Below are 12,996 nucleotides of genomic sequence, written 5' to 3' on the forward strand. Positions count from 1 at the left end.
GAAAGAAAGAGGGCAACAAAAGATTTAAAAGCACAAAGCAAGGTGTATATTTTCTTTTAGCTGTTAAATAGCTGCTCCCATGCGTACTACCCATAGATTGTTGCGACTATCGCTACTACGTATTACGGAGGCCACGAAGAAGAAGTTTCTCGCAGGGCGTGGTGGGATAGCAGTCTCGTCACAGTGGAGGACTGAGAACAGTGCCCCAGCTGGCTGGCTAGCAGCAAAAGAAGAAGATGGCTGCAGAGGGGATTCTCAGGCCAGTGTCTGAAAACAACAGAGCACCGTTTGTCATGTTCAGCGACGACTAGCCAGCGTGTCACCCCGGTTCCGCCCGTATATTCGTCGGAGGGGACAAGACAACATGGGGTCGCAGACTCTACAGATCCTGAGGCAGGGGGTCTGGGCTTCAGTCACAGGCGGATGGTACTACGACCCCGATCAAAACACATTCGTCAACGCTTTGCATCTCTACATCTGGCTGTTTCTGCTATGTTTCCCCTTCACACTTTACATGGTGAGCCGTGCTGCGTTTGTTTGTTTTAACCCCTTTATAATCCCTTTGTTTATGTTTTTTTGTCTTGACTGTTGACACCGTTAAGTTACCGAGGCGAAGGGTCCGTTAAAGGTTAGCTGCCACGGGGATACTAACGGGTCGGTCCCTGTCTATTATCTGGAGCGGAGACAATGTAACGTCTCACCGAACTTAACGAAACGTCACGGAATATTTCCACGACACTCAAAAACGTTTCGTAAAACCAAAAAAGGTTGACGTAATTACACGCAGATAAAACCTTATTTTGCATGACACAAATGGCAAAAAATTATCTGTAAATGGCTGCTCCCCCCCCCTCCCCCTGAAGTGAACCGTCCACCACATAGATAGGACCAGAATGCGCTTTTGTGTTAATTTCTGTGGTGCAGTTCAGATCCGTGAGGATATGATCAGTGGATTCCACTGTGTCAGGCTGTAATCAGTGAATTTAACCCCCCCCCCCTCTTGTATCTGGTTGTTTTCCTCCTGTCGGTGGTGATTTGCGGTATCACCAGTACTCAGGAGCTCCCAGCTGTGAACTGCAAAGAGCACCAGCTGACCAGGATGTAACAGTAATCTGGCAACTTCAATGTCCAAGAAGCAGACTCCATTGACTGGCTGCTGGTTGCTCACTTCATTTGTCACAAGGTGTCTTTGTTTTTGTTTTAAAGGCACTGCTTTGTGTTTACTTTTGCACAGCAGTAGCTCGCCCTCTAAACTGTTTAAGGACCTGACACCTCCACATAAGTTATACTCCACTTGTGCCTGTTATTTATGGGCTGTTTGTCCAAATAGTTCAGACTCCAGTACAAGTGTAATGGCAGTGCACTTATTGTGTTTTTAACACAGCTTTTTTTTATTTTTTAAATGTACTCAGGTCAGGAAGTGGTTGTTTGCTACGCCTGCTAGCTTCTATATTGAGAAGCTGGTGTTTCAAAAAAGGTTTGTGGTTTCCGTTCTATTCCTGGAGTGGAAATGCGCTGGTCAGCTCTGTGGTTTCTGTCGAGCCACAGATCTGAGTGGTGCTTCACAGATGCAAGCGGTGGGATGTCTCAAGGACAGCAGAGATGCAGCTCAGGCACCTTGTGGTAAACGCACAGGTGTCTCCTTCCTGGGCAGCTTCACAACTCGAAAGAGACATTTAAAAGATGATTGAATGCTGTAGTTTTTTCTTAACAATTGGCTTAATGGTCGCGATAATGCATTCAATCATTCTCTCAGCTGTGGTTAGGGGAGCTAACTTGGATGCAGTAGTTGGTTACAGTTTCAAGATTATGAATCCTGTCGGCGCTTGATCTGTCTGCTGAGAGGAATAATTTAAGAGTAATATACAGTCAGCGTCATCCTATTCTTCCTACATTATCAGATACCTTAAATTAACTTCTACGTCTTTTTCTAATGCCAGGCACTGCAACCGAGCATGGTGATAGTGGGAATCTACTGTGGTGTTATTGCTGCCATGTTCCTGCTGCTGAAGACGGTGAATTTCCGCCTCCACCATGCCCTGGATGAGGGGGAGGTGGTGGAGCACCAGGCCAAGGAGAGTCAGGGCAGCAGAGGTGGCAGCAGAGGTGGCACCGAGGGGGCGAACGATGTCGGCGTCACCCGTCGGCAGGACAGCAATGGCCCGGGGTAAGTTCATGTCTCGCTCGGCCCAATGGGGGGACGCGATCTCTGGCGACGTAGGACAAAGACGCTCCAGGAGTGTGACTAAGCTGCTCGGATGATGAGGCAGAAACAATTAAGGCTGTGTAGGAGTTTTGGAAGATGTCATGCTTCCTGACCAATGATGGCGAAGAGTCACATGGAGTTATTTAAAGGCGATGTCATCTGGAGCTGAGGTGAAAGGTCTGGTGCTCCAGTGGTGAAAAGACACAGGTTAAATAAATCGAGCTCAGCTGTAACGGCAGAAAGGATTGCTACTTTTCACCGTTATTTAGTAGAATCACCTGCAGAAAGGGAGAGGTATTAAAGACAACAGACATTTCAATTTATTAGATGAGACACACCATGCGTGCTTGATCACCAGTGCATCCTGTGGGGAGTTTACGTCCAAAGTATTCAGTTATTCCCTTGTTCAGTCACTTTTAGATTTTAAAAAATGTGTGCTTTTTAGTGTGTTGTTGATTAAGCATACTTGAAGGTGCCCTGTGGAGTTTTCTTGGAAACAGTATTTCTTTTAACATTCAGTGTTAATGTTGCATTGTGGGATGTTTACGTTAGTGTTGTGGCCGGTGTCTCCAAAATGTAGTATGTCACTAGAAATAGTAAGCAGTTCAGCCATTGTTTGTCTTTGAGGCCTAACAAACATGTCGATGCGAATGCATTTCCTCCTCGATAAAACACTTTCAAAGCCAATTTTTTTTGTTTTTAAAATGTTTAAAACCTGCATGGTTTACATTCAGCTTTACTCATTTCTGCTGTGCCTCTTGTAGGCCACGTGTAGACCAGTGATATACCGTAGTGTGAAACAGTTGGCAGCAACGTGCATCACGTCACCCACATTTATGTCTGGGCCCACTCACAGAGCATCCCTCCATTTACCTTCATTTCAGTTGTAAGCATGCTCTTTTACCCAGGATGCAGCTGGTTTTTCATATATTCTCACTTTTTTTTTTATGCTCCGCTCCGATGCTATGGCACATGCGTTGTTAGAGTGGTATTCATGTGTCGTATGTATAGACGCATGAATACCGGCTCATAAAATGTCATACCTCTTATGCCACCGCTTCTTTTGGAGAGCAAATGATCTGACTAGATTTTTGGATCATCTTACTGCTTACATTGATATCTGATTGGGGACATGAATGAGCTCATAAGTATGAGGGTTATTAGAAAAGCCAGTGAGGTTCCGGCGTTTTACTGCTGGAGATGTGACTCATGTTCACATTCCAGAGGGAGTGCTTAGCGGGACGCTGAGAGAAGGGAAAGGCAGCGAGAAGAGTGAGAGCTCCCGACCACAGGGGCAGTCGCAGCTTTGCCCACACATCTGGAGTTACATTCCGGGTTGTTTGAGTTTACAGTGGAGCAGACGAGCCGAGCTGAAGTCGATTAAGGTGTTTTTTTTGCACCACCGCCCACCCATGTTCCCCTCACTGGTCCCTTTTTCTAGTCTCCGCTCATCCGCTCTGTGCGTTCTAGTTCATTACTTGTTTGTGTTGTGGTTTGACCCGTTATGAAATGTTTTTGGCAAATAGAAATGATTTATCGACCATCGCTGGCAAGTTGCTTGTTTCGACATACCGAATGGTTAAACAAGCACGTCCGGGCTAAAAATAGGGCGGGACAAAAAATCTACATGGATGCTTTCGTCTGTTTTTGCTCCTTCAGTTGATTTTCAAAACCCACATAACAGATGTAAAATACAGGCCTGTGTAATAAAGTTACACGATTTGTTCAGCTCTAAATTGAGTCAGGTGTGAGCCAACTGTACGTCATCCGAACAAGATGAATTGCACTCTTCAGTCTGTGCCGTCCATTCACACTGTGCCTGTACTGGTAATACCAATGTATACGTGTGTGTGTGTGTGTGTGTGTGTACAGGGACCCTGGTGGGGGTATTGAGATGTCAGACTTCATCAGGCAAGAGACTCCACCAGTGGACTGCAGCTCCAGGAACTCCTATATTGGATTGGAGTCTAACCAGCAGGTAAGCAGAGCACTGATCTGCTGCGTACCGAATACTGGGCTGAATATAAGATGATTGTGATTACAAGACCCACTGCTCTGCTCCTTCTTTTTAGGGAAGAGAAGATAAATATACATGAATATATATATATATATATATATTCATGTATATTTAATTGACGTAAACAAATTAAAGTATTTGCGTTTTGCGATTTGTAAAATGGTGCAATGGTGACTAAATGGATAATCGATACTCTTTAAACATAATCAACGGATTAATACATATTTAAAAAACAATAACTACTATATAGTGCACTATATTTACTGTCCACCATTTTATTTGAGTGTCCAAATTCTGAGTATGCACTTCACTGCCCTCAAAAAACTCCCTCAGTGAAATGAAGAAGTATCCTTGGCATGTAACGATCCTGCAATGCTTTGAATTGTGGGGTTGTTGATGTACAAATTGCAGTTGTACGACACTACAGCACGCTGTTGTAGAGGGAGTAATGACTGTGAACAAGGGAGACGAACTGTCTTTTGGAATACGATGTCAGCCCCAATTAAGCAGAACAAACATATACTTTGTGATTGTAACACACACAATTTAGAGTCCAAAAGTAGTAATTTAGTTTGAGACGTATATACATACTATTGTGTTTGCATTTAACAAAAATTGTGTCTACGTGTCAAACTGAACTACGTCTGACTCGTACGAAGCCAAAAGGAGCAGTTTATTCACAAAATGGTTGAATCACTGCTTGTGTTACAAGTGATAAATAATCAGTAAACTACTGCTACACGCTACAGGGAACACACTTTAATCTTCCCACAAACAAGCGTCATCTGCTGAGTCCTGACTGCTTTCAAACCTCCTCCCGTTGTACTGTGTTTACTGTAACTCATCCAAGATGCACAAAAACAGGCTAACTCAAGGAGTGCACGTTTAAGATAGACTTTTGTTATTGCTGGACAAGAGGAAGTTGCTGTGTGTGTGTGTGTGTGTGTGTGTGTGTGTGTGTGTGTTCATTAGGTATGATCCTCACGTAGCTTGCCGTCAGCTAATATTTCCATAAATATTCAAAGTTATTTTGCCGTTTTGTTCTGTGAGATATATTTAACCTCTGAATCCCCATGGGTGCTGTGCTCTACGTCTTTGTACCGCGTGTCCTTGAGTCGCTAATCAGCCCGCATGTTCTGCTCAGCTGCTGTGTACCGACTGTGGAGGGGACGCCAAAACTTTTCTTTGCGATGACAGTGAAGAAGCGCCGGCTGTTTGCATTACACAAGCTGTGTCTTCTATTGGATGTTGTGTTCTCGAATGATCACACGTCTCTGATGGACATTTAACTCCAGAAATTAGCTTTTGATATCCCGACAAAAGGCTTGACTTATCTTTTTACGCAAATTTCAGATTGCATCCACCCATGGAAGATCAACAGGAGCTAAAGGTGACTATGATTACCTTTTCATGTTTACTAAAAATCATTGTCCTTTCTGTCTATGTAAGAACTGACTTGTTACCAACATGTTACTTTGGTTTTACGGTCTTCTTTGTGACCCTGTGATGCATTTTCTTTTCTGCGGGATCACCACATCCCTGACCATGATCACCTCAGCTGCACGGGAGATGTGGTCTGACTCAGCGTTACTGTGACAGTCACACTTAGATGAGGCAGCTTCAGACAGGAACTGTAATACACTCTAATAACCAGCATGGGAGTCATTTTTCAGGAACTATTGGAAAGCTGAGAAGAAGACAATAAATATACTTGTAGCTTTGCTGTTGGGTCCAATGTACTGTGTTTGAGTGAGGCGGCTGTGTGTCGTCTGAATAATTCAGCGAGTCTGTTCGATGGCATTCTAATTAGCCGGCCGTTTGGGATGACAGGAAGTGGTTGTGAAGTGGGGACAATGGCTCTGCTGGGGTTTTGCTTTTTAATCTTCTTCCCTTCAAGGATTCCGTCCGCTCAGACTGTCTATCACAAACTCCCAGGAGGTATCACCGAAGAAAGACTTGCAGGATTTAAGGAGCAGTGTTTGCAAAGAACAGTTACATCTTTATTCAAACGTTATCTTGCAGAGCCATCAGGGCATTCAGGGGATCTATTCAGACGAGGTCGTGATATTTGGTTGTTCCAGGTATACAACTTGTAGCACCTCCCAGAAGTAGTGATTGTGAGAATAAGGCAGGGCTTTCTATTTCTTTATCCTCCTTTGACGGCAGTTATGTGTGGGTGCCCAGGGTTAGTGGTTGTGAATGTATAAATAATTGATTCAACTTGTCATCTCTTAATTGCTTTCTTCCCATCTTTGCAGGAGATGTGGGAAAGACTTCAGATGACATCAGTTTGACTCTTGTCGAGAGCTGCAGCCACGATCATGGTAAACACGCATGGCATTCGCATACAAACAAAAACCTTTCTCATGCTACTGGCTGTGGCATTTCAACATCGTCCTCAAATGTTTCTGTTCTTTCTGTCCGTTCAGATCTGCTATCGGACACAAAGATGTACTGCCTTGTTCCCAATGACTCCTTCGCGTCCTTGCAGCCGTCAACCTCCTTGTGTCCTTCGGAGCTGTCCAGGGAGCCTGCTGATCTCTGTAATTCTGCTGCTTATCACTTCAGCCTGTCACACTCCTCCTGTGACACCGAGGTGACCACTCATGCATCAATGCAATCTCAGAGCTATAGGAAGGAGCTCCGTTCTCGGGGCCTGCCCCGGACCTCTAGCTCGGCGGGTTCTGCTTTCCCTGACCCGTGTCTACCAGACTTCACTCTGTACCCTCCACCCAGGAGAGGTGGCCTTGACCCTGTGTGTGAGCTGGAGGCCGCCAGACCACACAGGCCAGGGGTGTGTGGCAGAGACGGGGCGGAGCGGCTGTACCAGCAGGACCAAGCTGTGCCCTCCACCTCGGGAATCGAGTGTTATAGGCACAAAGAACCACGCAGAGTAGCCCGCTCAGCCTCCAGGGAGGCCGGGGAGGGTAGCTCAGGACTCTACCAGGTGGAGGTGAGTGGTGGTGGGAAAGGTTCTGTTGGAGGAGGAAAGTCCCAGGGAGGGGAGCGCAGTGCTGATAGCCTGAGGAGTTTGAGTACTCGCAGTAGTGGCTCCACTGAGAGCTACTGCAGTGGCACAGACAGGGACACCAACAGCACTATCAGCAGTTTTCACAGTGAACAGACCAGCTCGACACATGTGGAGAGTCTGCTCTCACTTTCAGGGGATGAGCGCGTACGGGACAGAGGAGATGCCGCGTCTGCACCCGCAGACGGTAGGACTTCAAGCCTCGGCAGCAGTAGCTCTCGAGGTCTCAGCAACCTCCCCTCGAGGGAGGCCAATAAAAACCCTCATGCCAACGAGCTGACCGCTAAACAACCTGCTGACACGCCGTCGTCTGCAACCCAAGAGCTGGCGGAACCTGGCAGGTGCCAGGAAGAGCCTGGCATCAGGACCAATGCTGACGGCTCGACAGGTGTAGCTGCCCCCGAGCAGGAGCAGGTGAAAGATGACGGTCAGCCAGAGTCAGCCACCATTGTTCAGAGGACTTCCTCCCTGTCAACAGGGCGCAGTGGACGCCGGCGGACTGGCAAGAAAAGGGCCAGCAGCTTTGATGCCAGCCGTCACCGGGACTATATGTCCTTGCGTGGTATGGCCAAGCCTTGTAGTGCTGTGTTTACTGGGGGTGGAGAGGAGGACTCCAGTGACCAGAGCGAACTCAGTTATGCCTCCAGTCTCCACTCCACCCAGCACCTAAGCACAGACAGCTCGTCTAGCGCCACTTCCCGCTCCTGCCACTCACCAGAGGGCTGCTACAGGGCCCTGAAAGCCAAGCACACTGCAGCCAATGCAGCCGCATCCTCCTCCAAAGGAAAAGCCACGGCAGCGTCCGAGGCAGGGGTGCGAACCGAAGGGAAGCGGCGCAACTCCCGCCGTACCCCCAGCACGGGCAGTGCCAAAACGCATGCCAGAGTGTTGAGCTTGGACAGTGGTACGGCCGCCTGCCTTAATGATCCCAGCCGCCTCGGAGCTCCGGCTGGGCCCCGGCCCCTTACCACCTCCAAGTCGGACCTGGAAGCCAAAGAAGGGGAAGTCCTAGATGCGGCATCCCTGCTGGGTCGGGCCTCCCAGCTGGAGTCAGTGACCCGCTCCAGAAACAGTCTGCCCAATCAGGCAGCTTTCACTGAGCCTCAGGATGCCACTGCTGCTTCCCTGCGGGGTACGTACCACACACGGCGCTCTGACATACTGTACACATTGCATTCTGTCTGCTTTACTAGTAGCGTTTGATGACAAGTCCACATTACAGGTCTTCTCTGAAATGTATCACAAGAAATGTTTAACCCAAATCCACATTTAAAAGGCCCGATTACTACACTTGACATGCACTCTATTTTGTGAATTATCAGCAGAACTGTATCGTACTGAAATGACTCCAGACAGAATATAGTCACTATTAGCCTACGTTTGATATTTGTGCTTGCTTTGCCGATTCAGATTGTTTAAAGTGGTAACTGGATGATGCTTGTGTATTGAACATACTTAAACTTGAAACCATATATCCTGCTCACTTTACTGGAAAGCTGCTTTCTGACCTATTACCGGGAGCATACGCAGAGAACTGCCGAAATTGAGTGTTTTGGGTGTAGTCCCCCCAGACATTAGGCTTGCTTTATTATTGTGTGTGTGTGCGTGTGTGTGTGTGTGTGTGTGTGAGAGAGATGTTGTCTGCCTCTCTCATTCAATGTAACCATGGTGAGTTTCCATGGGGTCACAATTCTGACCCAAGTGTAGTCTTCCTTGTGTAGATCACTATTAGCATGACGGCACAGTGTGCGCTTTGTGCTGAGGTTAGACAAACGGCAGCTCTCTTATTAGTGTCATACACACCGAGTCACACATGGACACTTCTTCCCCCACATTCTTCGTTTCTTGGGTCTTGTTCTTTGGCTCCTGTGTATTGTGGACATTTTACACAACGTTGGTTGTTTCTTAGCTTTCTAGAGTTTGCACCTCCTGGGATATACAGTATGAGAGGCAGGATATGCCCGGGCATGCCAACTGTTGGTTGGAAAGATTTCATAATTAGTGATTCTTGCTGTCTGGATGTGTGGTTACCTGACTCTAATGGTAGAAACCAGCATTGGTTGTTTGGTTAAATCTTTCTTTGCCTTTACTTGAAGTCCTCAGTAGTGGTTATTGGTGGGAATTTGCTTTGCTTACTTGGTATTGTTATGCTTAAGAGTTAATTTATTGCCGAGAGCCTAACAATCTTTTCAGTGGATAAGTAATGCATTTTAAAGAAAAGTTAAATTTGTAAGTAAATTCACCCCTGCTCAGTTTAACACACTTGAGGGTTTTGCCACTAGAGCCTGACTTGTTGACGTAAACCCAGTCACTATTGTTAGCTAATTATAGCTAGACTAAGCTAACTTAAAGGACCCGTATTGTATAAAGTGAGATCTTCATGTATTCTTTCTATTATATAGCAGGTCTAGGTGCAATATAAATACAGTGAGTATCAAAACACTCAATCCACGGCCCGTATTCAGAAACTGTGCCTTTAAACGAGCCATCGGGATTTCTGTAAGGTTGTCACCGGTAGACGTGACGCTCCGTCTAGTTAACACACGAGAGCCCGGCTGCAGTGACGCTGTGAAGATGGCGACAATGCAGATGCAGAAGACCAGAAAACTGACCAATCTGGCCCTTTTTGGGGGGGGGGGCTTAAAGAGACGGGTGGTAAAACGGAGCGTTTCAGACAGAGGATGATTAACGCTGTATTCACATAGACGGGATGAGAAAGATCATTTCTATTTTGTACATTGAAGCCTTTTAAAACATTTTGTAGTAGAGAAGAGTTATTAAGTCAGCAGACTGACTCAGCAGTTATTGAGCAATATCTCTTTAAAGTTTGCTAACATTAGGCACCATGAGCTACTAGTCGTACCAGACCATGTACAGCGTTGGCAGCAAAACCCCCTGTGTGCAATGAATTGAGTGAGGCTGTGTTTTATTACGTTGTGAATTCAACTGTTGATTTGAAAGAGGAAGAACGTGTTATTTCATCATCCAAAAGTTACATTGTCTTGCTGTGAAGCAACTGACTCAAGAGGATCTTTGGGAAATGAAGTGTTTCATTATCTTTTATTCACCACTTGTGGCCTCAGTGGATCCGGTCCAGCAAAAGTTACGAGGCTGGCTTTGAGTGCTTACAGTACGTCCCGTTCCAGTGTTGTTCTGTCTACCGTGTTGTAGTGGATGTCTTGTTCTTAAATGGTTGCTCTCATTTCGGAGGACAACTCCTCCATTAGTCATCCAAAGTTCAAGCAGCAGGTTTTGTAATTGTTGTTGCTTTGTTTTTTAAAATGGACCTGAAATCCAGCATAAACTATGGAAGTATCACCTCATACTAGTGTCCACATTAAGCTCTCAAAAAAGGAAACGCATCCAAGCTGATTGGCCAATGATGTCTCTCACCATGACAGCCCCGGGGAGCGAGGAGACGGTCATATTTCGCCGTGAACGTAGCACATTTCGTCGGCAGGCTGTGCGGAGGCGACACAACGCAGGGAGTAACCCCACCCCACCCGCCTCTCTCATTGGATCTCCTCTCAGGTACGCCGTGCATGGAGCAGCGACTCGTTTCTGTCGCCGTGTTGCCTGGTATGAGCATGCTGCCAGGTGGCCGCTCTCTCTCCTGTCCCACATCAACACCAATGTGCGTCTGCTGCAGTGCATGACATCAAGCAAGATGTCATCTGTCATGGGATGGGTGTCTCCACTCTGCATGCGATGTCTCTCGTCCTCTTTTTCTCAAGACTCTTGTCACCCTGTTATAATATGCTCTATAATCTTTTAAGTTCCACATTTTGAGCATGGATCAAAAAGAAAAATGAAGTCCTTTTAAACTCAAAGGCACAATGCCTCAAGGCCTGACTAATCTACTTGACTGACGTGCCGTCTCTCTCGGTCGATAAGACACGTAGACGTCCCAACGGTATCGCATTGCTTTGCCCTTTTGAGAGACCTCTCCAAGGAGAGAGATGAAGATGTCAATCATTTTAAAACTCGAGGCTTTAAGTCTGTCCCCACCAACTGTTTATCTTGTTTTTAACTGTAAGAGCCCTTACAGAAGGTTTAGAACACCTTCTAAACCAGTTTTGCATACGTTTAGGAGAATTTTACTAAATTTTACTTTTTGTTATTTGCATCTGCCTCACTGCACCGTTTTAGTGTTGGGCGTGTGTCCCTTCCTGTCAAATTAGCAAAGAATAAAACCCCTCAGAGATATATCTCTAATAACCGACCGCATTACCGTATCTAAAGTGGCGGTTTTAGCGTTACAAACTAAGAACACGTAAAAGCTGAATGTTCATGTTCCACTTGTGCTGTGGATATACATCAGCTCCTGGGGTCCGTAGAAGTCTTTCAGTTCTGTTGTACGACTGCCAACAGCTATTCACACCTCTAGCCAAGACTCAGTATTTTCCTGCATCTTTCTCGCAAGGTCACATTTCGAAATGCTGAGCCTAGAAAAATGTTAAGCAAGGAAAACAAGTGTGCAGCCGGCCAGCGGTCAATAAACCTCCAAATGTAACATCGTTCCCTCTTCCACCGATCCCTCCACCTTCCTCTGTCCCTTCACTCCAAAACACTTCTACAAGTGGTGTAGTTAATCAGCATTACTGAGGATTATCTACAGCTTTATAGCTTTTAAAAGTCTTAGAAAAGGCTTTTGAAAACATTAAATATACACAAAGACGTCCATAGCTGGTACCATGATGGAGGTCCACCTGCAGTGTGAATGTGGAACATGAAAAAGAAAAATAAGCTTGTGTTGATAAAATCAGGTGTAAAAGATTATATATTTGTGGTCAAACATTCTTTAGACACCAAACTCAACACCTGGTGACGGCCATTTTTGCCCTTGACTTGGGGACCTCCACTATGACAAGCAGCATCTGCATCACATCACCTGAAATCCCTCTGTGTCCCCCCCCCCCCGATACCGCTGTATATCAACAGAACCCCTCCGGCCTCCATCACTTCTCATTTCCTCCCCTTCTCCCTTCTGCTCCCAACAGTCTTCAGGAGGCTCTCAGCCAGGCCTCCCAGCCTTCTGCTTCCCAGGTGAAAGGTCAGCCATCCAGAACCCCGTCCCAGGTGACCGTACTGAGCGCAAGCGCCTCCCTGCTGGCCAGGAATGGAAGCACACACCTGGAGGGTTCTCAGGACAAGGCCTCAACGGTTGGCGCTACCAGCTTGCAGGATGACTTGGGTAGGGAGCGCACGAGGACAGCCGAGATGTTAAGATAAAGGAATTTCTGATGGAAGAGAGTTGGATTGGTGGTTTGTGAGGAGGTGGATCCGTATGACAGATTTTTCGGGGGGGGTTTTCTGCTGTATTTTCCTGGTTTAATTGAAAGTGGCAGCGAGCACGGCTCCAAATATTCGACAATATCGGGTCCACAGAAGTGGCAAGGACCGAAGAAACAAAGGTCTTTTCTGTTTATTGTGGGCAAAAAACCCCAAATAGGTTTCACGTCGACGATGCCTTCTTGCTGAAATGGGTTTTGCCCTCAATAAACAAAAAAAAGACCCTTTATTTGTGAGTGACGGTGGTTTGTTTCTTCTTTTATTGTTCTGGTTTTCGGTGCTTTGGTTAGAAAAGTTGGCTTGGATGGTTTGGGATTGCTTGAAGAAAGCTGGTCACGGATGTGACTGTTGCAGTCAGTCACATCAGAGCACAATTATCCTCGGTCGTTGGATTGACGCAATTGGTCAAAGCCGGGGCGCAATTATCCGTGCTCCATTTATCACTGTCTGTGA

At 46.4% G+C, this 12,996-nt stretch overlaps 1 protein-coding gene across 5 annotated transcripts in view; it reads left to right on the top strand.

The window, feature by feature from the left end:
* The first annotated feature begins 169 nt into the window (after positions 1-169).
* The window catches only part of pcnx1 (pecanex 1), a 31,784-nt gene continuing 18,957 nt past the window's right edge, over positions 170-12,996 (top strand). For 2 of the 5 annotated variants that reach the window (XM_076107640.1, XM_076107641.1), the window contains exons 1-8: positions 170-517; positions 1,941-2,167; positions 4,079-4,184; positions 5,577-5,613; positions 6,482-6,547; positions 6,653-8,383; positions 10,653-10,782; positions 12,252-12,445. In XM_076107640.1, the coding sequence (XP_075963755.1) occupies positions 365-517; positions 1,941-2,167; positions 4,079-4,184; positions 5,577-5,613; positions 6,482-6,547; positions 6,653-8,383; positions 10,653-10,782; positions 12,252-12,445 (2,644 nt within the window). In that variant the 5' untranslated portion in view covers positions 170-364. The remainder of the gene's footprint in view (positions 518-1,940; positions 2,168-4,078; positions 4,185-5,576; positions 5,614-6,481; positions 6,548-6,652; positions 8,384-10,652; positions 10,783-12,251; positions 12,446-12,996) is intronic. The other 3 variants (XM_076107643.1, XM_076107644.1, XM_076107642.1) reach the window with 2 other exon arrangements.

This window comes from Anarhichas minor, unplaced genomic scaffold, assembly GCF_050575085.1.
Source record: "Anarhichas minor isolate MPS153535 unplaced genomic scaffold, ASM5057508v1 ptg000040l, whole genome shotgun sequence".
Lineage (NCBI taxonomy): Eukaryota > Metazoa > Chordata > Actinopteri > Perciformes > Anarhichadidae > Anarhichas > Anarhichas minor.